This window comes from Oncorhynchus kisutch, linkage group LG2 (genome assembly GCF_002021735.2).
Source record: "Oncorhynchus kisutch isolate 150728-3 linkage group LG2, Okis_V2, whole genome shotgun sequence".
NCBI classification, from domain to species: domain Eukaryota; kingdom Metazoa; phylum Chordata; class Actinopteri; order Salmoniformes; family Salmonidae; genus Oncorhynchus; species Oncorhynchus kisutch.
This window is the reverse complement of record NC_034175.2, coordinates 44,954,340-44,980,924: the sequence shown is the minus strand read 5'-3', so window position 1 is coordinate 44,980,924 and position 26,585 is coordinate 44,954,340. Positions and strand designations below refer to the sequence as shown.

The 26,585-nt window shown below is 41.5% G+C and overlaps 2 protein-coding genes across 28 annotated transcripts in view; both read left to right on the top strand.

Annotated features, from left to right (window-relative positions):
• The window catches only part of LOC109867098 (muscleblind-like protein 2a), a 37,053-nt gene extending 26,301 nt beyond the window's left edge, over positions 1-10,752 (top strand). For 4 of the 27 annotated variants that reach the window (XM_020456033.2, XM_020456018.2, XM_020456026.2 and 1 more), the window contains exons 4-11: positions 52-276; positions 444-698; positions 3,733-3,786; positions 4,170-4,323; positions 4,605-4,640; positions 5,181-5,216; positions 6,118-6,212; positions 7,330-10,752. In XM_020456033.2, coding sequence (XP_020311622.1) covers positions 52-276; positions 444-698; positions 3,733-3,786; positions 4,170-4,323; positions 4,605-4,640; positions 5,181-5,216; positions 6,118-6,212; positions 7,330-7,344 — 870 coding nt within the window. In that variant the 3' untranslated portion in view covers positions 7,345-10,752. The remainder of the gene's footprint in view (positions 1-51; positions 277-443; positions 699-3,732; positions 3,787-4,169; positions 4,324-4,604; positions 4,641-5,180; positions 5,217-6,117; positions 6,213-7,329) is intronic. The other 23 variants (XM_020456069.2, XM_020456051.2, XM_031795754.1 and 20 more) reach the window with 10 other exon arrangements.
• Positions 10,753-11,896: 1,144 nt separating this feature from the next.
• On the top strand, positions 11,897-25,241 carry LOC109867089 (ras-related protein Rap-2a). The gene is made up of 2 exons (XM_020456007.2): positions 11,897-13,058; positions 23,498-25,241. Exons 1-2 carry the CDS (start codon positions 12,745-12,747, stop codon positions 23,733-23,735), a joined length of 552 nt encoding a protein of 183 aa, XP_020311596.1. The 5' UTR covers positions 11,897-12,744; the 3' UTR covers positions 23,736-25,241.
• The last annotated feature ends 1,344 nt before the right edge of the window (positions 25,242-26,585 follow it).

Genomic DNA, 26,585 nt, shown 5'->3' with positions numbered 1-26,585 from the left:
TTCAGGTGTGTAGTAGTGTTTTTACTGACTGTTGTCCCTTCTATTTCACAGCCTACGTTCAATATGAACCAGGGGCTTGGTACAAGCCCTGGTCTCAGCTACTCTCCATATCTTACACCCATGACCTCTATGAGCCATGGGATGAGCCTGATGCCCACCGAGATGCTCCCCAGTACCCCAGTGATGGTCCCTGGAAGCCCCGGTGTCACAGTCCAGAGCTCCAACTCGTCCTCCTCTTCCCCCTCACAGAAGCTGCTGCGCACCGACAAACTGGAGGTATCGAGTCACTTTCACACAAACAAGATCAAGGATGTATTATTGTCTGATATATGCTGTATATATACATTCGTTATGGAATACCTGTTGAGTGGGTCAAACAGGGTCCATTGCCAGGGTGCTCTACCGTCCTCAACCTCCCTCCCTGTGTGGTTGTCGTGCTGTAGGTGTGTCGCGAGTTCCAGCGGGGGAACTGTGCGCGAGGCGAGACTGACTGCCGCTTCGCCCACCCCAGCGACAGCCCCATGATCGACACCAGCGACAACACGGTCACCGTCTGCATGGACTACATCAAGTCGCGCTGCTCCAGGGAGAAGTGCAAGTACTTCCACCCCCCTGCACACTTACAGGCCAAAATCAAAGCTTCTCAACACCAGGTCAACCAATCGGCCGTGGCAGCCCAGGCAGCAGCTGCAGCCATGGTAAGTTGCTTCCCTCCAGACGCGTGGACAGCAGCTTAGAACACACACTATTGGCTAGTATAGCTACTGTACTTCTTACTTAAGGGCAACTTGTCCTATTTATTTTCAATACAATGTATTCTACATTCACAGCAGTAGGCTTACTATCTTAATCCTATTCCATTACCCTGAGTTGATTGATTAACCAACATCATAGAATGTGGAGCACCGCTTTATTTTTTATGTATTAAGTAGCTTCATTAAACATTAAAGACTGTTACATCTAATATACGCTCTTAAGACTCGAAATGACAGTTGCCCAGGATGCAGTAGCCCTCAAGTTGCCTTTAAACGGTTACATAGCATAACCATTCATTTCTGTACAATGGGGTCCGAAATGATTGACACCCTTAATAAAGATGTGCAAAAGTAATTCAAATACTGAGCTATATTCTATGCTAAAAATATTGGGAAATTATATTATTTTATACTAATACAATTGCTCAGAGAAAGAGATTTTGTTTAACAAGTAATAATTTGTTTTCTCTCAAAAAGGTAGGGGTCAAAATGATTGACAACCCTGTTTTCAATTTCTTTCAATACCTCACCTTGCCAGGATAACTGAACTGAGCCTTTTTCTAAATTGTTTAAGAAAACACATTGGGAGTGATCTTAGACCATTCCTTCTTACAGAATCCTTCGAGATCCTTGATATAATTTATCTGCGCTTATGGACTGCACCGCAGGTTTTCAATAGGGTTCAAGTCCGGAGACTGCAAAAATGTGGATTTTGTGGCCAATTAACCATTTCTTTGTGGATTTTCAAGTGTGCTTGGGGTTATTGGCTTGCTGGTATGCGTGGCCAAAGAGCTCCATTTTCATGTCATCTGACCAAAGTACTGGTTCCAATCCAAGTGCCAATGTCATTTAGCAAACTCCAGGCATTTACATTTGCTACATTTGTGACCACGCAAACCAGTGGTGGGTTAGGCGTCGAAATGAGAGTACATGAGCAGAAAATAGCCCCATACCTACTGTAAAATATGGTGGTGGATCTTTGATGTTACGGGGCTATTTTGCTTCCACTGGTCCTGGGGCCCTTGTAAAGGTCATCGGCATTATAAACTTTACCGAGTAACAGGATATTTTTGCCAAAAATCTGGTTGCCTCTGCCAGGATGCTGAAACTTGGCCGCAAGTAGATCTTACAGTAAGACAAAAACCCCAAGCACACATTCAAATCGACAAAGTTGTTAATTGACCACAAAATGAACATTTTGCAATGGCCATCTCAGTCTCCGAACTGGAAACAGGGCAGCACATAAGCTCAGACAAAGGATATCAATGATCTGTAAGATCACTCTGTGGAGGAATGGTTATCCCTACGATATGTTCTGCAACTCATTAAAAAAATTCTGAAAGAGGCTCAGTGTCATTACCCTCGCAAGGTGAGGTTTTGAATGGTACTGAAAACAGGGGTGTCAATCATTTTTACCCCTACCTTTTTGAGAAAAAATGTATTACTTCTATTACTAAATACATTTTTTCCTGAGCATTAGTGTAAAACAATAGAATGCCTACACTTTTTGAGCATACAGTGTAGCTTAGTATTTGAATTATTTATTTTATAGTCATTTTTACTCATCTTTATCAAGGGTGTCAATCATTTAGGACCCCACTGTATATCTCCTTATGTGACATGTGACGCTAACCTTTACCTAGCTAGCTGTTTAACTAAAGATTCGCTTTGGCCCTCTCCTTTTGCTTCCCATGCTTTCTGAAAATATATTTTCAAATTGCCAGCTGCTGCAAAGTTAACCCTGTTTCTATAGCTACTGTCTTGTTTCATTGCCATCTATTGCCTACTGTTGGTTTTGCCTTTATCTTAAACTTCCAACAAGTCTAAGAATAAAGGATCTGCTAATTACTATGGGTTAAGAAAAACATCCATAGATTCACCAGCAACCTTCGAACAAGCTGATTCAACATTTAACATTACTCGAATCAAATGTACGCAATTCCCGTAATAGCACATTTAGACTTTTATTTTTGCACTTAAAAAACAACAACATGCATGGCCTTTCTTAGAATGTGCTGTATCTTCCACCCTAGCTCTGCTACTTTCCATTCCTCCCATGTATTTTTATCATCAGTTGTGTGGTCATTTTTTGCATGGTTTTACAGTGATATTATTGCTAGAGAGTTGGTAAATACGTTAGGGCCTTGATACGTCTGTAATGCTGAGGGATTCTGTAGTGTAGTGAAGGTATACTTTGAACAGGAAAATGTGTTCTTGTGACAAATGTGCCAAGAAACAAAAATGGCAAATTCGATGCCTAATATCATAATAAACAGAGCTCCACATTCTGTGTATAGGTTATCATCAATGCAGTGGTTATAACATTCTCTCTCTGCTCCCTATTTAGTATGTCATTAAAACGCACAAGATGACATGAATCACGCCTAGCTCTCAGTAGAGATACATTTCCCAAGGATGACCTCTCACAGTAGCCTAGCTAAAATGCCCTTTAGCGTTACCTTCTGTCTCCATTTCATATTGACGTGTGTCATGTACAATTCTGGTCCTTTAAAGCAATTGTAGGTCAATGAATGCATTATCACAACGTTTATTTAGTAGTCCACACTGTATATTCAAATTGATAATGTATTGATAATGATGAACAACTATTGATTAACTACTGTTGTGTTTCCTACATAGCAAATAACCTTAGTCCCAATGTTGTTGCACAGTATTGTTGTAATTGTAAATCCTATTAGATTAAGCTATTAACGAGTATAGTAGAAGCTTACATACTAATTCAGGAGTCAGTCGTATATTTCCTTGAATCAGTTAATTTTGTTTATTGTGCATGCCTATTGTTTTGTATGTGGTGGTAAACTGCATTCCGATTATTTTGTTTTGTTTTCTCCTTCTCACCTATCCACAATGCAATGCTGTCCCCATGACGCACCTCTGCTTGCTGTTACCTGTATGTTAATACGCTTGAATCCCATTGGCCCACTGCCATCATGTGCTCGCTGCCTGCTATTAAAAGACTCAGTCGACTGCCAAAGCAATGAAGCGACCCCTCGAGGCAACTGTAGACCTGGTACTTTGACCTTTCACCTTTTGCTTTGCATGTAGCTATTAATTGTACTGTAGCAACTCACATAATTTAATTTGGCATTTTTGTTTTTACAACCTCTTAAGACTCATCTAGTATGTGTACAAAATCCTTCACCATCAGTTATCTTTCAGTAATTTAATAGGTATTTAAAATGTGTTTAAATTAACAGTATGAAGTTTTAGCCATTTACTAATTTCATCATAAATACCTTTATTTTGTCATGTAGTAGTTGTATACAGTTTTGCTCTACTGTTTGGCAATGATTGTACTATAATCTACATATAAAGCTCATAGCCAGTGGATGTTTATAATAGAACTACTGATAAGTGTTTTGGTTGTGTTAACGTGTCGTTTGTACTCGGCAGGCGTTCCCCCATGGTTGCCTGCAGCCCCTACCAAAGAGACAAGCACTGGAGAAGAGCAACGGGGCCAGCTCCTTCTTCAACCCCAGTATGTTGCACTACCAGCAGGCTCTGGCCAATGCACAGCTCCAGCAGACGTCTGCGTTCTATCCCACAGGTACAGCCCAGCTCTGAGTGGGCCAACTGCCCCTATATGACTTGTCCTTTGTAATTCCCTCCCTGATAATGTTTGGTTGGGCATTTATCATGTAGTCTAAAAAGTAGCATATTGTCAGTCAGGTGTCTTTCCTTGTTTTTTTTGTGCTTTCCTCGTGGCCCAATGTAGCTAGCTAGCTATGATGATTTAATGCAGCACCTTATAATTTGAGCCGTTCATTTTTGAAAATGATGCACGTTTAATGCCGTTGTCACATACTTAATAGCTCAATGTCCTGGCAGGCAGATATATCAGTGCTTCCAGATTACATCATCCAGGTTAGTTGAAGGAGACCTGCTTTAATCAAATCTATTCAATTCAGGCCATTGGCCTACATTGCTGTGATACAGTACATGGCTAAGTAGGACACTGGATTATTATACCATTAGCTCTTTCTCTCAACATGGCCTTCCTCTGACAGCCATAATCAAACAGCAACAGCCACTATGCACTCTTGTTAGATGCTTTGTCTCACTGCTGAGTTAACTACTGTACTGCCTGGTTGCCCTAGCACTGATGCCCATGTCAGTCGATTAGAGCTATTTTATTCAGCATGTGCCTCCCTCCTTGGAAAACAGTAATCTATCCACACTCTACACGTACACCCACACACTATACTCCCTAAGACGCATCGTTTCTCATGGGCTTGTTTCTGTGTGTGCTCACCAAGCAAAAAAAAAAAAACTTGGTTTCCATTGAGAGGTTCATGTCTTGCTTGTATTTGGTTTAGAATGTGTAAAAGCATGCTGAAAACTCTAGCTAACCTGTTTTTCCTCCCTTATTGTCCTCTACTCACTTTCCACTGCATAATCACACAGGGTCAGTGTTTTGCATGTCTCCTGCTACCGGCATTGGTAGGTCCCTTGCTTCTTTTTTCTGATATCACCTGTAATGAATGGAGAATATTGGTGAAATGCTCTCGCTGTTCATTTAAAAGATTATTGTTATTCCAATGTGCCCTTGGATAAACAGTCTCTGGGTCAGGGGGTAAGGGTGGTTTATATATGTTAGGTACCGGCACATTTTAAATCACATGTGAGAAAGTGTATTTTATAATATGTTTCGTCATTTTTCTTCTGTTAGCCATGTCCCTGACAAAGCTCAAGGCTTCAATTTATACTCTTCATCATCACCCATTGACCTACTTTGGATTTCATTTGTTTTTTTGAATGTCCTTTGTTCTCTGCAGTGATATTCTCACCGTTGTAAATCATACAGATATTCAAAACACAGGACATCACTGCTGGTTGATATTTATAGTTCTTTGCTGCTCTGTGGATTAGGACATTTGATTCGTTTCCCAGAGATGTTATCTAAAGTGTCTTGGTCTTTCCTAAAGATCAAATACATCAAATGACGTGTCCTTTATTTGTATAAATTAAGGAACTTATTTCTAACACGACAGTGAAAATTGCCATTCTAATGATGAGATACTGTAGGGTATGTAAAACATACTTTTTGAATGTCGTAATTGGACACCTTTAGTATCAAATGACAATCTTCTCTGGGAATCGGACAAATATCGGACAAATTTCCTAAACTAAATCAGCTCTCCTCTATTATTTATCCAATGCTTTCTTGCTTTGCGCTGTGATTGCATGCCATCTGCTGGTCTAACCTAATGATGGCTTGCTACTAATGTTTTACTGTATTCACCATGCAAAAATATATATATAAAAAAAAAAAACGTTGCTATGGTTACCATAATGCTCCACCTACCTGTTCATTGCTTCCATGGTTCCCTTCCTGAAAAAGTACCCATGATGTACAGTGCTACGCCTGCTACTGTCTCTGCAGCAACTACTCCTGCCACAAGTGTCCCCTACGCAGCAACAGCACCAGCCAATCAGGTTTGCTCCTTTTAAAGCTTTCTTTCATGAATCCCTGAGCTCTAAATAAGTGCTCGTCATGGCAGCAGGAGACAGTTGTCATCATAGCATATTTCTCTCCTGCCTGTTGCCTTTATTAGCAAGCTTAACTATCATTATTGTAGATGCTGTATTAAATATAGTAATGACAGAAAGCACTTATTTAGAGATCCCCCATCTGCAAATAGTAGTTGTGTTGTGTTGCATAATTTCCTTCATTGTTTTTCGCATGTTTTTGCTTTATTTAGTTTCAAGTGCCCCTAATTTAATTCAGGCGTTCCTATAATTCTGTCAAGCAAGGGAAAGAAGAAAACTAAATATATTGATTTGAAGCAGCCTAAATTAGCACCTCAGACTAAAGAGATCAACTGAATGAATGAAAGACCAATGAAGCTCATACATGGCTCTTATTATCACAGGAAGGTCATACTGTATGTCTTTATGGATGTGTGTGATTTTGTGACAGCTCTGTGCCTGTGACTGCCCTCTGTTGCCCCTTTTAGACTCGTCTACCTGGGGGGCAGGTCAGGTGATGTGCTTCTTTCTTTCCAGCAGGAGAGGAGGGGGCTGTGGTTTGGGTCGGGAAAAACATACTTGCCGACCACCAGCCTTCTCCTGCAGCTTATTCTGCTTGATTTATTTGTCTTTTATTTCTCCCAGGTATTAACATGGAATGCATAGTGTACTATTTCAGTTTGTTTTTGTCATTGAGATTTGCAGCATTTTAGCTTTAGCAATAACTTTGGTATGTAGACCACTGCCTCAGCTCTGAATCTTATCTGAAAGGTTCCTAACATCAACCAAATTCTCTTTGTTTTACATGTGGGATTCAAATGTATTTTTACTAGTTTCTTTGTCTCTTCAGCATTTTATGATTATACTGGTCACAGTTTTGCTACTGTTCTACTTCTGCAAATAAGAACCCTTATTCTTTAATCATTTACCGCCATGACTCTTCAACAACACTATATTGTATTGTGTTTGTCATCCAAGAATGTACTGGCACTGTTGCTTGGACCTAAGGGCAATCGGTCATGTTCATTGTGAATGCCACCATTGAGTAACATGATGTATTTTTCAATCTCTGCTTCTAAAACAGATCATCCTCAAGTAACCTACAAGAAAGGAACAGAGTGTCAAGACGCTCCCCTTAGAGGCCCTAAACAGCCCTTCTGTAAATACTACTTTTGCTCCACACGAGAACTACAGCAACCTGCATGCTGAGAAGAAGATTACTGAGGAAATGTAGAACATTGAGCTATGTTAAAATATACAAATTATATACCTGTATTGCTAGGACTAATATCGTTACTGATATGTAAATGACTGATTTATTATATGTATACACACATGATTGGAGATTGTGAAGATTTAATCGTAAAGGTATTCAACAATGACTTTTATTTCCTTTTTAATGTTTTGTTAAAAGTGCACAACACTCATCTAATTCAAATGTAATTTTTTTTAGCAGAAAATGATTGTGCATCTAAGTGCTTGATCGCTTGTATTTAAAACAAAGACCATTGGAAAGCGCTCTTGTTTATACACCGTATACAAATTGCATTTGGCTTGTGAGTGTCCTTCTTGCTCTTGTAAAGGACAAATGTGACAGAGGATAGCATGTTGTTGTTTACCTTGTGGTTATTCTCTGAGTACAGGATCACTGCTCCCCCTCCTGGTGTGCCTTGGCCTCTCTACGGAGGAATAACCAATTGAGTGAGCCTCAGCAAACCCAATGATAATAGCAGAAAATTAATTAATGTACCTTATGGCAGTGATATAATCAGCCACTAATTCCAGAAATGAGAACGGAATCTAGCTACCACGGTTTCCTAGTGTCTGTCTGTGGTGCACTGTTTTCTCTATGTCTCTTCGGTCAAGGTTTTAGTTGAGCCTCGTCTTGGCATCCATCAAAAAAACACCATATACCAGATGTGCCAATGACCTAGCAGAGTGATGGGTGGGCTGAAAATAAGCCACCTTAGAGGAACTGAAAAGCTGAGTGAGTGTCTGCCAAGCTGTCACAGACATGTGAGGGGTTAGGTGGTCATAGTGCAGAGGCCACAGACGTTAAAGAGGGAGCAGAATGATAAGACTTCAAAAGGAAAGACGTGGTGATCCTTTGTTAAAAAGGCTGACGTACACGTGCAAGGAAACCTTGCGGTGACTCGAGGTCACTTATTAATCCTGTCTTATTTGAACTGTAGAAGTGCCTAAAGTAATGTACATAACAAGCATCTTGAAAAGGCTCTGTGTGAGAAATATTCAACTTTGAGTAGAAAACCCTGCAGTTTCTCAACGTATTCCACGGCCTCGATAAATACAATGAACAACTGTTTGTGTGAGGTGAATTCAGTGCATTGGTAGTCTTTGTACACTGGGTTAGTTTTAGTGCTTTAACCTTTCATTTACTTTCAAGTTTCAATATCTGGCAGATCGGAACATGGCTGCTTTGGCATGAAGTTCAGTGATTGTTCATTGTGTAAAATGGTTTAGCTTAATTCTTAATGAGTTGAAAGTAGTTTGCAACTAAAAAGTGATTGGAGATGAGTTTGGAGAACCGGATATGTGTTGTGGTTCTATGTTGGTAACTCATTTGTCTTTATATACAACCGTCTTTACAACCATATCCTCGTGTTTAATGCGTTGTTATCATAGTCTGTCTAACGTCTTTCGAGTAGAATGTATCACAGTAAATGTTTTAGTAGTAGGACGTAGCCACATAACTAATCACATTGTGCAATGAAACTCATATAACTCTACATGTGTTTTTGTCAAAGCTTCATTGTATATACAAACTGCACTTACAAACACAGACAGATTTACCCACCAATGCACCTGTGCAAAGTCTACACCAGTTATTTACAGTAGGATATAAAAGGCAAAACTAAGCTAGAAACATGGAACTATTTACAATGATCAACATGTAACATTATTTTACATTTTGCTTAACCTTTTATGTTTTATTTGCTCTTGAAAATAACCGTTAAAAACTTCACACAGGTGCAAACTAAATCTTTCCCACAGTCTTTCATTCTCCCTTTTCATTTTCTGTGTGAGTGAAATCAGTATGTGTAAAAAATCTCATCAGTATCGTGATATTGTCATGGTGTTTGATCAACTCAGACAATCCACAGAAAACTAAAATGACCCATGTTCTTACCATCTTTGTCCTATTTCATTACTTTTCATTTTCTTTTCAGAAAAGTTCAGTTTTATGTTCTGTTTGATGGAAATATATGGAATTTACTTATTTGTTTAACATTAGTTATAGAACAATGTTGTATTCTATTTTAAAATGAATGTAATTTATTAAGCTGAGTTTTGCTCTGCTGGCGGTTATTCAAATGACCTGTCCTGTCACGTTAGCCTATGAAAAGCCGTCTGTGACCAGGGATGGAATGTTGGAGCTACCAATGGCAAGCTTCCACATCTCATCCTTGTCACTGCCTTGTCACCTATACAGGACAACACACTGCAGTACGAGCAAGGCTGTAGAATTGCTTTTATTATGTATAAAAACAGTTTATTGTATAGGTCACAGTCTACCAAAAAAAATTAACATTTAAGTAAATTTACTTTTCATTGTAGTACGGTATAATTTCATAACTATATTAATTTGTCTCTGTGGCAACCTAAAGTTGCAATGACGGAAGCTCTGTATTTTTGTAAATGATGTAATTGTTACGTTTTCTAGAGCACTGTAACACACTAGATTGTATTGCCAGAATCTGAACATTTCCTATTTTATGGCAAAATTATATACGACAATATTTTCAGTATCATAATGCCTTTGTATTACAGTAGTATATTCCTTTTGCATTTGACAGCCTACCCATGACACATAAATGTCCCTAAAAACATGCTCTAATCTATTCTACCAAAAATGAGCTCTCTAAAGTCCTCTTACAAAGCATCCCTAGACTCATAAAGGCAAGGGGAAACTCAAAAAGATGTGTTTTGATGGTTGTTCAGCTGTTTAGAATTGCACTTTGTTCCCAGAATAAAGTTATTTTTACACTGCAGAAAAAAGTATGTTAAACATGTAGTCATGGGTATGGCTAGTCTGGCAGTGATACTCTTAAATTATTTCAATTGTTCACCGAAGGCGTCTTTCACAACAAAAAAAATGCTCTTTGAAAACGGATGTTAATTTTAATGGTAATTTCAACTCAAGTTCTGCTAAATGTTTCCAATGTTATTATAGCTAGATACAGCTGTACCTGAAAGTTAGTTGAGATTTTAGACCACCCAATCAAAAGAGTTGAACAGTCAGAATGTGTTCACTTTTACTGACCCAATGGTAACACGATTCCTACCCACTGGGCACAGACTTCAATTGAACGTATATTCCATGTTGGTTCAACGTAATTTTGTTGAAATTACGTGGAAACAACGAGGATTTAACCAGTGTGTGCCCTGTGGGTAAGCACTTTCTGAACAGTTGGTAAACTGAGCAGACAAACTTATTAGTGAACGTTGCCTTACCTTTGATGTATTGTTCTTAAGTTGTTATGTGTTAGGGTTCATTAAATATAAGGATTGTATTTAGTCTATTGCAATTAGTGAAATATGCTGTTTTAATTCTCACTACAGACATTTTCTTTTTGAGGCCAAAATGGTAGATTGTAAAGAGTGCAGTCAAACACTTTACTGAGAAAAGCTTGATGATGAGAAAACTGGCGGGTGCCATTCTAAATGGCTGTGGTACAGTTACTGCAGAGTTGTGTTTAAACTGCTGTGCCAGTGCCACATATGGTTCCATCTGTAATGCCGCACTCTTTAACAGAGGGGAAAAGTACAAACCCTTACTCATTTTGAATCTGTTCATGTGGCAATTTTTTTATGTTTTATTTGTGCATAATTATGTGCTCTTTTATGATATAATATATATATATATATATATATATATATATATATATATATATATATATAGTAGTTTTGTTTTGTGTAAAATCTAATGTAAAAAAAAAACAAATAAAAGTTTAAGTAAATGCTAAGTTTGTGATGCCTTTGTTTTGGTGATTCACATAGGAAATAATAAGCCATTTTATTTGGTGTCTTCATATATGCAGAGGACATGATTTCAAAGGCCTACATAATAAAAATGCACCATCTCAGGAATGCAATGCACGTGTTAGTTTTAGTCATATCCCATTCTCTGGAAATATCATGAATTATTGGAAATTTTGTTATGAATATGGTAAATTGTTGCAAAAAAAATATTCAATTTTTGAATATATTCAATTTTTATTGAATAGTCTGTTTATGCACATCTGCATTTGATAACACAAGCAGATATTGCAAAGACATTGACTCATACACATCGTTGTGTCTAGTTATGTATAGGCCTATACAGTCTAGTCCAATAAGTTATTTTGCTAGAAGAGGTTCCTCTGATCGCGCATTGTGTTGCTGTTTGTTTAAATGACAGTTTATAAGTAGTCTGGGTACCAGTCTTCAACTAATTTACCACTCCTTGCCATTCTTATCATTTGCCAAAGAGGCGTGGAATCTAATAGCTAACCAGAGAAGGCAACCAGGCTAGTTTATAATCTGCTTTTATACTCTCCTTATGCAAGTGATGCTGCTACACTGCTGGCAGCGTTACCATAGCAACAGCATCTGCGCGCTCTTTCCTCCTCTTGGATACACATCCTCAAGCTGCTTCTGTGATTGGGTGAGCGCTCAGAGGATGTCACTTCGGTTACCGAATGATGGGAAATTTTGCACATGAACGGAAATCCAACCCTTTATTTTACTGGCTGTTTCCGTATGGCATTCAGATAGTCATGAGTGAGGTTAACAGCAAATATTGGTAGCCATTGGACTCCTTGCACATCTGTCTGGTGGGAAAGACCCATCTCATTTTCGTTGGTACGGAAGCCGAGAGGGGACCGGTTGATTACACGGCGGCGGTGGGTCTCCACCCGAGAGTATGGCGGTCAGGATTGTATTCGTGAACGCATAAGGAACGGGGAGATGAAAGAGATGGTGAAAAAGCAAGGAAACTTATATTAATAGGCTTAACTCTTAAATGTGTATTTATTTATTTATCAACATTTATTGAGATAAAACGCGCAAGTCTTGCAGAATCCATCAGGAACCGTCCTTTTCTCCAATGTCTTCGCTGGAGCAAGTTTAGTTTTTTTGTGATGCATAGAATGGTGAGCTAAGCATATGAAAAACCACACGTTTCACATTGTCCAGCGTTTTGATACCTTTTAATGCACATAAAAAAAAATTGCAGTCGTTTCGATGCGCATAGCCTAGTAATCAATGTCTGGTGTGCCTGTGGGAATTTCTACGATGAAATCCATCTTCGGGCAGCGAGTCTTTGTGCTCAGCTTTTTATTTGCCATTGCTGAGCGGTGGTAAGCAAGGCTGTATTTTTTATATCCGTTCAAAATGGGACACGAATGAATGCCATTTGCACGGATATATTTTATTCTATGTCGCGCGGAGAGTGATAGCTTTCGACAATCTCTTGAAATCATCAAATAACAAGGGAGCAATGCGCGAGTACAAAGTGGTGGTCCTCGGCAGCGGTGGGGTCGGGAAATCCGCCCTCACTGTTCAGTTTGTGACCGGGACGTTTATTGAGAAGTACGACCCGACCATTGAAGATTTTTACCGCAAAGAAATCGAGGTGGATTCCTCACCCTCTGTTCTGGAGATTCTTGACACTGCTGGTACCGAACAGTTCGCATCCATGCGGGACCTTTACATAAAAAATGGCCAAGGCTTCATACTGGTCTACAGTCTTGTCAACCAGCAGAGCTTCCAAGACATCAAACCCATGAGGGACCAGATCATCAGAGTGAAAAGGTGAGTGATTTAGGATCAAATCCGTGTATTATGGAAGGCCTATAGTATGCCTATGTCAGAACTGCAACGTCTCATTGTAAACATGCATAGACCGTGATGATAATTCCTGCTTGCATTTTCCCACGAGCACATCTAATCTGACTCCTATCATATACCCCATTGACAGAAAACATAATTGATCTATGTAATGGTAGGCCTACTACACAATCTATGAAGAAGCACCTTTGTGCAGAATCTACACTCACATAACACTCATTTTGAGGATGTGTCCTGTGGTGATACACAACACACAGGCATAGTGCCTACTTTAGCCTATTCAAGCATTCTGACCCTGCATAGGCCTACTACTGCTAAATCCAACCAAGTGGTCCTGTATCATCCAACACTAGCCGATATCCATCTCTCTAAAGGCAATGCAACTGGGTTCTTCAAACAATATAAATGATATATTCAGCGTTGTCTTACGGCATGCCTGTGTCTTATTCAGCATGATAGGAGACATATGGTTGATTGGTCATCTGCTATTTTTGCCTGTAGCTCTACAGCCATTTTAGTTTCAAGGCCATGGTGCTATTTCTCCTCAGTTAGACTCTACTGTACTACTGTACCACATCAGGCCTTGTCCACCAGTAGATGTGAGACCAGCTTTCCCCTGCACTTTATTACAGTGGAGAGATAGACACTATCTGTCTGGCTACCTTGGATGCAGCTCTGCTCTGTGTGTTTGATGGGCTGTCCACAAGACTGTATGCTGGCTGAGCTTAGATGCTGCAACCCCAGTGAAACAGACAGCTGGAATACCCAGGATTCACAGCTCCAGTGACTCTGCGGAGAGAAACAAAGGCCTGATTCTAATAGACAGACAAACCCTCAAAATACAGCTAAAGCAAGGGGGGCTGGCAGGAGTTGCTAAATTTGGAGGAGCACACTGAGAAGTCGGTTTCTGAAGAGAGGAAGTGATGTTTTTAATTGGAAACATGCAATCTGTTTGGAAAGGAAGAAAAAAAACAGAACAAACAGGAATCATACGTATGATAAGCACTGTTATTATAGGGATGCTCCAGACATGAGGTCATCTTTAGTGGCCGCATCTCTCATTGTCCCAGCATTGTCCTAACATGTTTAGAATCAAGTTACAACAATGTGACATGCTATCCAGACAACTCGTTATCCCGTAGCATACCAAAGTAATTCATATAGGTCGAGTGTGCAGTGGCCTAATTTGTGGCAGACTTAAAAAGTGACAACATGAATGAGTCATTCACACTCAAGACCTGGTGACCTGGTTAAGACCCCACACTCCGCCATATAAATGCTATATTATCGTCAAACCTTGGCTACATTCACATGTTTGTGACTCCCGCTTCTAGAGTTGATGTGAAGTGGGACTCCACTATACACTGAGCTGTGACAGTGTGGGTTCATCACTCATTGGAGGTGTCAGTGTATCTGCCTGGGTGAATGGAGGTTGTCTGATGAACCACAAAGAGGCAAGGCTCACTGAGAAACCTCACAATGGAGCAATAGATTAACAACACAAAACTACCAAATTACTCCTCAACTTTTCAGTTGGATCCTCCCATTGACATGTTACACAGCGCCATCCATCGCTCCGTATGAACATGGCCTCTCAAGTGATCTGACTTCGAATAAGTAGAAATCTCTGTAGCTGAAATTGCATTCTCTCTAATATTTACTATCGTCATTGCCATTACCAAATTCAGTTCTTCTTCTTCCTGGCCATCTTACCAATTCACAAGTTCCTTTTCCTGGCCATCTTACCAATTCACAAGTTCCTTTTCCTGGCCATCTTACCAATTCACAAGTTCCTTTTCCTGGCCATCTTACCAATTCACAAGTTCCTTTTCCTGGCCATCTTACCAATTCACAAGTTCCTTTTCCTGGCTATCTTGGTGTGTTTGTTTCAATAAATTCACGATCGCTTGGAGTTTGGATTGCATTTAAAGCCATTCAAATAAATGTACGACTCCAGATGAAAGAATGAGGTCAGCATGTGTTTCCCCCATAAAAATGTGAGTACAGGGAGAGGTATGTGAGGGAATCTGGAGGGGAGGGAGCGATGCTGCCTAGCTGGCGGGGCGTCATCCCCTAGTGTGTGTGTGCACCAGGTGTGGGCCAGCTGTGGTGTGTGGAATCAGACACACACCCAGGGACTGCCTCCTCTCTCCTCAAGTCTGGTGTCAACTCCCTAAAGGCGTCAGCATGCGAACGAGTGTTCTCGCAATACTCCCTTAAAAGACCTTCGCTTGAAAAACAAGAAAAAAGCGGTACTGTTTTGTCCGTTTTGAGACGCCGTAGCTAGTATACACTTCCTCAAAACAGTCCGAATTAACCTAAGATAACTGAATAAATCTGTCGTTCATTTTGACGTTTTTCTTGGGGAGAATTTTACTTCTAAGATGTTTTGGTGCAGTATTTCTCAATATTTTATTTTTGCATGAAAACAGGTCGTCTGTCGTTGAACGACAACAAAGACTTTATTGAAGAATCCCTACTGTTGACCAATCACAGACGAAGGGGCGTAGACTTCGGCTTGTATCCAGGAATAATGCTGTGTGCCTGAACAGCCCGAAAAAACCCTACCCGAAGTCCAAAACGAACAAAAACGTCACAAAATGTCCTAATAACATTATGAACGACCTCTTCCGAACTGTTTTGGCTGGGGAGCATGCGGATGCCACCCATGTTACCTATTCTACTGTCAGACTATCCAATACCTTATCACAGGAACAAAGGCAATGCACGTTTATGGCGACATGTACAATAAATCACGATAAACACTTTGCATGATAGTTTCCCCTATACAGTGTGTAATCACGCTGTAATTACACATTTATCAACATGTGATGACTTTGTAATTACATTGCATTTCTTCTTGTGTAACAAAAACCTCTGTTCTCCATTACTAAGCAACAACAACACGTGAATAAAAGGTTGTTACTGGGTATTTGCAATGTTATTACACAGGTTTAACAACAGTAAAAGGGTAGCGAGCACACATGTACAGTATTGCAATTTCTACTTTAACGATCGTACTATGGAGTTACGGTTGATGGGCTAGTGCGATGTCCTCCAGTCCTACCTCTGAGATTGTGGGGACCCAGTGGTGACTAAATCTCTCCCATCCCAAACAGTTTGAAGAGAAGAGCATGGGAACCATGTTCTCTAAAGTTGAACAGTGTGTTTACAGTTAATGTGGGTAGTGTAGCGGTTCAGTTGGAGTGCTGGGGAGTCTAGACCAGACCGTGGCCATGGCCAGCTCTTCCCATGGCTTCCTCTGACGCTATCTATCTGCAGGTATGACAGCATCACTAAAAAGAAGAACACCGTATCCACAGATGGTGTTGACTGTCCACTCTTTGCTCTCTTCACTTAGGTAAATGTTTACAAGCTTACAATCTACTGGTGGTTTACACTAGAGCTGTCTACACTTACATTCAGGTCCAAGCAGTAAACCAGGAAATGTACCATCATTTTGTAAAGGAAGATAATGCTGTCAAAGAGTCTAGTTGAATGATTTAGAGCAGTCAGTCAGTTGTTTTACTGAAGAGTATAACAATGTTTAAGACTGTATTAATAAGAGTGGAGAATATATTAAAATACGTTTTATGGCACTGCTAAATGTCACTACACCCTCCCAACCTGCAGAGGGGTGAAAGTGGAATGGGGCTCTGGCGCATAGCCCAGCCAGCAGCCTTGACTTCTCAGGACCCCATGGCCAAGGAGGCCCAATGCCCAATGTCCCTCCTCCAGGGCTCCATGGCCAAGGAGGCCCAATGCCCAATGTCTCTCCTCCAGGGCTCCACGCTGCCCTGTGGATTATGCAGCTGTCACTGCTGTTCACTTAGCCTCTCCTGTCCTCGTTACTGTCTCACACAGGAGCCGTCCCGGCGCCCGCCCAAGTCAGAGGCGCTGGTGTGTGTCGCGCCTGTCTCGAGACCTGTCAGGGCGCATCAGTGTCTTCCACCTGTCAGTGGCACAGGGCGGCAGTAACAGAGGCCACTGGGGCAAATTATTAGTTCCACTCGCCCCCTGCCCCCCCCATGACGGCCGGGGGGCTCATCACCTTACTTCAGCAACAGTTAGCCATGCACAGGTGATGCTGACTGATGGGTGGCACAGGATGTGCCAGTGCACCCAGATATGATGAAGAGCATGGCAAGGGAGGAGGAACGGGGATGATTTACCTACTGGGTGACATTGTTTTTTATTTTTATTTATTTATCTGTTATTTTACCAGGTAAGTTGACTGAGAACACGTTCTCATTTGCAGCAATGACCTGGGGAATAGTTACAGGGGAGAGGAGGGGGAGGGGGATCAATTGTAAACTGGGGATTATTAGGTGACCGTGATGGTTTGAGGGCCATCATCTTTTTAGCCTATGTTATGGTCACAGGGTCAGAATGAGACTATCACAGAGGGTTATGTAGTTCGCACAGTATTTTCATGGTGGAAGGCAGGACTTATCCTATGTTGCAGTGATCTAGTACTGCAGAACATACCAATCAGGTCAACCTTAAAGGAGTTTGCCATGTGCCGAATGTCGATTGGTTAAAATTACCTTGGGTATATGGTTGTCCAATAATGTCCTAATTAGGCTTTGGCAGTATCCAGATTGTCATACCTTCATACCGACCGTGTGCCATACCGGGATGTTCGGTAATACCGGCACTGCACACAAGGGGCGCTATTTTCAAACCCCTCTGAGCCTTTGTAATCTGATGAGTAGCAATGCTAAACAAGAACATGTAAAATCCCAAAGAGAATGCTAACTAGATGATAATGAGCAAATTGCTAAAAATGTTATACATTCTCTGACCGAAACTATTTGCAGGACAGACATCCCAGCTCATAAAGGTATACAAGTAACAACAAAAATACTACTCAAAGTTTGCTACACACACAGAACAAATATTAAACATTAAGGCTCTTGATCCAGGAGGGAATTCTCTGCTGTTACCGCCAAGCGAAGTGTGATTTTGGAAGAAGCTAACCACTTAGCTAGGTAGCTAACTAGCTACTAAATTAGCAAACCGAACATACAATTGCAGAGCATTTAGCACATTTTAGACTGTTAACTTAATAGTTATATAAGATCTAGCTGGCAAACATTTAGCTGTGACTTCCATACTGTAACTAGATCACCTGGAGCATGCTGGACAACAGTGAGTGATTTACGAGGCTGCGTTCTCTCATTGTTGTGTGCTTGTGAGCAAACACCACGTGACTGGGTACCACTAGTAAGTGCTATAATGAAAAATGATGTGACAGGTAAAGTGAAAGATGCGATCTTCAGTATCTCTTAACACATTGCACAAGTTGACTGCAGGTATTTACTTTAAAAAAGTAGTGGGAAAGAAAAGGAAATAGTGTCCTTCGGTATTGATGGTATTGAAAAAGCATCCCGTGGCTATTTTAAAATACCCCGGTATATGGTATATACGCTATACGACCCAAGCCTAGTCCTAATTTCTCCTTGCACAGCATTCGGGTGAATTACTTTGGTCTTTATCTTTATGTTATTGTCAAAGCCCTTGCTCAAAGTCACAGACTAACATGCCATGAATTCTGTCCTGCAGGCTGCATATTTCTATAACACCCGTGTGATTAGATGGGGGACTATCCTATTTGATAGAAAGTAAACATGTCAAAAACCCACAGATGCATAATTTTCATGTGAATTTCAATAGCAATGTTCCCCCTGTCAAGACCCCCCACATATTTGTTTCACCCAGATCAAGTGCAGCAGGGCCTTTTATAAATACTTACGCAGGGAACTCTTACTTTGTCTATTTGTCTAAGCCTGGCTTGAGCATCATCAAGCAGAGCTACTCAGAGCATAAAGGGCAAGGCAATCGAAAATAATGCCGGTCTGCATTGGCAGTCAGGCAGTGTGTAGCAGAGTGACAATATACATAATTGCACTGTTGTTAAGAGTGACATTAATGTTTGATGCTGAAGCTGTTATTGTTGATTACGACTGAGGGGGAGAGAAAAGAACATGCAATGACTAGAGCAACAGAGAAACAAGCAGCCTCAAGCACACATTTCTTCTTTCTGTTGTTTTAAGCTTACATTTCTGCGTATCCTGAAAATAAGTGATAGAGCCAGGACGAGGACGTGTTACCAAATAAAAAGTCATGTGTTTGCTGCGTTTAATACGTTTTATTGGTGACAATTTCCAATTACAGACGGTTATCCTGCCACTGTTTGTGGTAAATGGGTGATACTAGATATAGGATGCAGGCAATCTTCATGTGCGTGTCCAGGGGATCCATCCCATGGAGAGCTGAAGAGAGCTTCATTCACTTTCATTATGATGTACATGGGCTCATGCTCCATAGCGTGAGCCACTGTAATCTTCATGTAGACCCAGAGGTCAGGGAAGAGAGGGTGAAACTGACTGACTGTGTCACTCCGAGCCCCAGTTTCTATTTATAAAACCCATAAATTAGCCCAATCTAATCTTAGCTACTGTACTTCTCCTCTCCCCTCTCTTCAGCCAGCATGGGGGGTGGGGGTGGAAACACATTTCAGATTAAACACAGTCAGTGTTCATTTCAGATTTCGTGATGATGATATTTCATATAATTTGTAGGATTGTTTGGTTAATTTCTTCGCCCTCTTCCTCCAGGAAGAGGAACAAGCTCATTCATCAGACCATGACCGAATGTTTGAGGGGGGCCTAATGTGGGTGTATTTTTGTCCTCTGAAGAAAAGCACCAAATCACCCATAAAACTGAAGTCTGCAGACAGGGGCATAAGTGGGCCGTCTAATATCTCCAATCTAGCAATGACAATAATGCATGTCTCGCATTTGTCACTCCCTTAATTTCTAACTGGAATATTTTCCGTTTTTGACAAACTCGTCTTGTCATATTCTGAGAATAGTATCAGGAAAGCTTTACAGGAAACGGGAAGGAGTGGATATCCTTTTGCTACCTTGAGACAGTCGGAAGGATCCAAGGAGATTGTTTCAAGGAGCCCAAAGTAATATCTCAGCTGTTGTCTGCTTTTGTCATTCATGAGTCATCCTCCCAAATAGCAGAGGGATCCTTTTGGCACATCCCGACATTAGGGCGATGCAACCTTTCTGAGATCAGGAGCTGGAGATGTGTTTAAATGTCCTCTCCCTTGGACTGTGGTGGAGCTCATTTATACCCCTGACTCAGCTTTATCCAGCCTCCCGAGTCAGCTCCAGTCAGACCCACCCCTCAGCAGTGTGTGGACTCACTGAGACACAGATACACCGTCAGCCTGAGGTACAGGAGACTCAGAACAGACTCCATCTCACTGTGGAGGGATCTGGCTAGACCTCTTTCACCATGTAGGCCAGGCTGGCTGACTGTCTCTCAGGTAGGGACCGATAAACCCAGCGGCCGGGCCCAGAGACCACCAGGCAGCTCCCACCCTGCTTCCCTGCCTCCCTCAGCTAGGCCCAGATCTCTATCAGTGGATGCATCATGCATTATACATAGGGGTGTCTAGGAGAAATCTGCTGGTTGTTTTTGAGGCGAGAGTGTTTCAGCCACATGCATGTAGTCAGACTGACATACAGACAGTGGGAGGGAATGTTGGCATGCTGGGCCGCTGATATGTGTTGATGACTACTGCTCACGACTTCCGAGTGGAGAATGCGTAACCGACGGGCTCAAACCTCAGTTGAGGATAAGCTAAGCTACCCTGGACTTCTCTGCCCACTCCCATCCTCACTTCCTGCACCCAGCACCAGGCCCAGACTCCGAATGGCCATTGTGCCCAACACCCTTCATGCGAAGTCCCTGTGAGGCTCTGGTATCCGTGGCAGCCGTCCTCACACACCTCCTGAGATTGCAGGTCTCCCCTCTGTTATTACAGCTATTTATAGCCCCTCTCCTCCTTTGGCACCAGATGACAAGTTTTTTCTTTGTGCTGCCTGCACTCCTCCTGCATGACGGAGTCGGAGTGGCTGTTCTGCTGTGAGACAGTTAGGTAGCCTATCAAGTCTGTTATTTTGTTATTGAATAGAATGGATGGCTGGATATGTTTCCATTTGACTTCTTCTCTCCCGTCACTGCTCTCTTCTCTAGCTCATCATCCGTCACGATCATCTGGGGTTCTTTGGGGTGGTTTTCTTGTGGATTTTACAGTGAGTCCCATTGCTATAGGATTTAATTTTCATTTCAGAGCGCTGAGAAGCAGACAGCTGTGACAATAGCACCGAGGACAGAGGCTGTGTTATAAGCTCTTCAGAGGATCAGAAATCATTTTCCATCAGAGCTCACTGAGTCTTAGAGCCAGGCTCAATCCCTTACCGAAATAGTGCTAATTTTGCTCTTGTCTCAGTGCACACACAGAAGCACACATGCTCACTTACCGCGCACACAGACGCACAAACATGCTCTAGCATAAACGCACACTCCCATCCCACTTTTATCCATGTTCCATGGGCCGCAGGGTTCCTCACGGGGCATGCCTTCCCATGAATGTGTGGAGAGCAGGTTGTAATTGGAGGTGGCGAGGCAGTATGCAAACTCGTGACGGCGGCCCCAGGCCTCGGTATGAGCGGGGGCTAGTAGCGACGGCCGTGCGACCACAGCCCTGTTTAAAATAGAAACGGCCACCCATGCAGGGGACCGTCATTACCTCCCTAAACGCTATGTCCCATGTGGGTTTTCTCTTTAACGAGTACAGCCACCACAGAGCCTGTCCCGGCCCTCCATTCCACACGCCCACCACTATGATTAGGGCCTCTCAATGAGCGCGGAGAGGGAGTGTATAGTTTGACTGCATATTTTTACTTTCGCCACAAAGATGTGTTCCAAAACAGCACCATTGCTATCAGGTGCCTCCAATGAATTGTTGGAGTCAGGAATGCTATCGATGCCATTTTTTCCTCAGTCGACAGCTGCTTCAGCGGTTTGAACAACAGACGGACTAAGTTTTGGGTTGAAAAGGCTATTGTTTTCCAGCTGTACTGTGAAAGGCTGTGTGGTGGCTAACTAACTGGTAGTCAACTGTCTTGTGCTTCACAGTCACACACAGTAGCTCACAGACCCCTGTTGTCTACTGTTTTATCCCTGTAGTTCTTGGCTTGCCCACAGAATGGGGATGGCAGAGATTAGAGTTCACTCTGGATAATATATTCAGTACCAGATCAAATTGAGCTCCTTATTCTTTGCCAGTTTAAGCTTATTTAGCACTGGAGCCTGCAGACCGTCGCCCCCGTGAGAAGCTCAGTTTCCTCTACTTAAGAAAGTATTACAGTCATTGATTCTCTCCATCTCTCCAGCCTCCAACACTATGAGTGTCCTTGTGTACCTGTTACCATAGCGATCAAGGACGGGTGTTTTTTCCCCCGTCAAATAGTGTTAAATAATTTAGGAGGCATGAATATTTCATACAGGGAGGCTAACCTTTGATGCTGAAAGGTGTCAAGGAGCATGATTCTCCTGTGATCTGTTTGTGCTCAATAACATGAGAAGAGAGGCATTCTGAGTGGGGTTCATAGCGGGTGTGTGCTGGTTAATATTATCACTAGTGAGGGAGCTCCTAGTTGCAGATAAGAAATAAAAGCGGAGCCTTTATTCTCTGTGACGTGTCCAAAATAGAGATGCCTAATTCCTTGGATGCACCACGCCAATATCAGCAGATCCTCCCGGCAAGTCTCCAATTTACTGAAATGTTGTCAATTAAACAGATTCTTTGGCTTGACCAATAAATGCAGACATTTTGAATCATGTCCATTAAATGTTTGTGGTACTCTTCATTGAGAGTGTTAGTATTATACAACTTTTAAGACTTAAGGTCCTTCATTAAAAATATGATGTAACACTGTCTTTCTGGCCCTTGTGCAAGTAGCCCAGTTCCTCAGTGGGAACACTCAACCAATTTGGAAGAGAGTTTAAAGCTCACTGGATTATTGTCTCTTCCTGCCCCTAAGGGATTGTGGGTGATTTTGCCCACTTCCTGTTGACTTCTGGCCTTGTTAAGTTCTCGAGTTGTCACTGATAGTAATAGGAATAAAGCATGTGGGCAGTATAGATTTCTTCCTCGACAAGCCACCTCTTAGAACTGTGATTGCCAGGCCTTTTAGTTTATATATTTCAGGGAAATGTGCCACACGGATTTAATGTAATTATTTATGGCTGGCATGATTTATTGACAACATCTTGATGTGCCAATGAAGCTTTCATTCTAGATTGCAATTATGCCTATCAACTGTACATTTAGGAGAGTGCAGAGAGGACGTCAGGTACAGTTAAAACTAGTCAGCTCTTCATGGACGGCAACCCCTAAATCTCAGTTAAACATTTTAGCAAATCACATCTCCTCATGTGTGTCATTCCGATCTGCCTTGACAGTCAGCCTGTCCATATATTCATGTCACAAGATGGTTTCTGATCATTTTCTCCATCTTTGTGTGTGTCGTCTGCAGGTACGAGAAAGTCCCAGTGATCCTGGTGGGGAACAAGGTGGACCTGGAGAGTGAGAGGGAGGTGTCGGCCAGCGAGGGCCAGGCTCTGGCCGAGGAGTGGGGCTGCCCCTTTATGGAGACCTCGGCCAAGAGCAAAACCATGGTGGACGAACTGTTCGCCGAGATAGTTCGGCAGATGGACTACGCCGCCCAGCCAGACAAGGATGACCCATGCTGCTCCTCCTGCAATATACAATAGCCCCAGAGCCTAGGGGACGCCAGGGGGACAGGGGAGAGAGGAAGTCTGCATACACCAAGATACTGTACGCCGAGAGGAGGATTATACTCACACCAACAACATGGATGATTAATAAACTCATGGTAGAACTGTGGTGGATTTTAACTCATTGGTGCATAAAATCAGTCATGATGTAATTGATAATAATGATATGTTAATAATTAATAGAATGAAATGAGGAATGCAAAGGATTTGCGCAAGAGAAACTGACAAACCGGACTAAAGAAAAGTGCACTCGCCTTATGTTATCCTGTTTTCTCTGGCGGAGAAAAAAAATATGTCTTGAGTCGTCCGTGCAGAATTACAGGTTTTGTAGTCTTTATGTTTTCTGCGATCGGCTTCGGTAATGTTTATTTGACATTGTTTTGGTCTTGTTGATATGACCCAGTTTCTCTGAGCACGTCAAGCTGGAGCCTTCTTTCTCCATTTTAAGTTACCATGACAGCGCAGAGCGGCAGATAGAGGGGAGGAGATAATCCCTCTGATCAACTTGTTTGAAACATTGATGAGTAATTGATTTGCGTACTAAGTTTTCCTGTACAGAGAAAGAGAGGGCCTACCTACCTTCATCCAAGGGGACGTTTTTTGTTGTTGCACATCACTAGGACAGAACCAAAGAGGTGACTTGAAAGCGCCTCCATTTTTCCCCCTCTTATTTCCTTTTTAGTTGTTTTGAGGAATGGAAAGAAAATGGTGGAAAAGTCAGTGTCATTCTTGAAACAATGTTGTCTTCTCCTTCCTATTTTGTTTCGATAAGTGTAGCAGAGGTGTCTGTCACATATCCTGTGATTTGTCTTGGTTTCAGGAGGTTCTGACAACAGATTCCTGAATATTGTAACAGTTTCATTCGGATGGGACAAGGAGGACTCCATCTTTCAGTGTTTGAATATCTCAACAGACTCTTGTCTCTAGAAACGGTCTTCTTTTCAGGAATGAAGATGTCATCACTCATCATTCTCTACATTGTATTTTTTTGGTTGGGTATCACAATGAAATGGGATGCGACGTTGTCTCAACATCCCACTCTTTATGTATTCAGAGTATTGAAATGCATAGTAGGCTAATAATAGTGATGATGATGATGATGATGAATAACAATTATAATTAACGGTAGTGTAAATATTTTGTATGGAAAGTGCCAGCTCCTAGGAAGACACTGACTCAACACATGTGGAATTGTCAACTGTATGCATGGCTAGTAAATTTAAAAAAGGACTTCATCGTTTGAGATTATAATAGACTGTGGAAACGTGCAAACCAAACACATACACGTCTGGGTCTGGACACTGTCTCAACTGTATGTCGTTGTTGCCACGGGGAACCAGACCTTCCCTGGTTACCATTTTTCATTGTTAATTTTATATTTTTTTATGTGACCATTTACTCTTTCTCCCTCCCTAAATGAATGGTGACACTGTTTCATTAGGCACCCAAACAATAAAAGTGTGTTTAACACAATATATCCAAGCTTGAGTGACACTATTTCTTTATGAACTTATTGGAGGGACATGCATTGTACGCCATTGCCATAATCCTCTCTAAATTGTTCTGGGAGAGAGAAATCTATTTGGAAGGAAATCGCTTCTGTTTCTAATCCAATTGCAGTTCTAAATACCACTAAGTGAACAGGCAGTCATTTTGGGCCCGATTCCGACCCCAGTTAAATGCACATAAATGGAACGTAATTCCCTTTTTATGCACTTTTCTCTCTATGCGTATTCTGACCTCGAACTTAAGCATGAGAATAGCATGCTATTCACCTGCTATTTGTTTCTGGGTGGAGTTTGAATAAATGAAGTTGTGTCAGTGGTGTGTTTACAGACATTCCATATTCTGACCTTGAATTAATTCCCTAATAATTCCACCATCTTTATGCGCAAGGAAACCATGAATAAGGTCAGGGGATAATTAGTAACAGTTGATAGAATAAAGAAATGTAGGCTAATTGAATCATTATGGAGCGGAGCGCAGACCAAGCCGTAACAGTTTGATCCCGATGCATGGCGTAATACTTGGCTGTGTCATCACACAGATCCATCGTTAGTGCAGGCAATTGTACACTATTCTCCCTATTATAATTCTATGTACACTAATCTTCCAACATTTCCATGGTTTCAAGAATTGAATGTGGCAATTTCCCACATGAATCAAACCAATGTTTTCTTTATTTCATGTGTGAAGGCTCTCCAAACCTGTTTATGTTTCAGAAATAATTCCTAACCCTAAATAGTGTACAATATCAGAGTATCTACCAACTAGTGCTGAAACAGAGAAGAATATGCGTATATTTAGATGGCTTTCTTTCACTGATCCCTAATATTCTGAACTGGTCTCTCAATATATTCCATTGAGTGTCGACAAAATTCAAACTAAAAAGGTACACCGTATTTAAAGGTATGGCTTAAGATAAATGTACTGAAAACCCTATGGAATGAGAACCACGCCTTCATGAAGTAAGTCTGAATATCAACTACTGAGAAGTGTGTAGGAAAGGCGTGCATAAGAAAAGCATAATTTCCTTAAGTCAGAATCGGGCCCTTTATGAATTACAAGAACCCATTGTTGATTGCTCCAGCAAGAGCTTGATGAATTCAACTTTACTTTCTTCTTTGTTTATGGGGGTTGTGCTTTTGTGTTCTTTGATGATACAAAAAAATATGTATATTATGAAGACTTCAAAGGAATTTATCTATTGGCCCAAATATAAACTACTGTTTACCTCTCCCTGTGCTTAACCCAAATCTCATATGACATCTCTTCCGTATTCTACTTTCTTTTGGCCTCAGAAGAGGGAAGAAAATATTCTCTGCC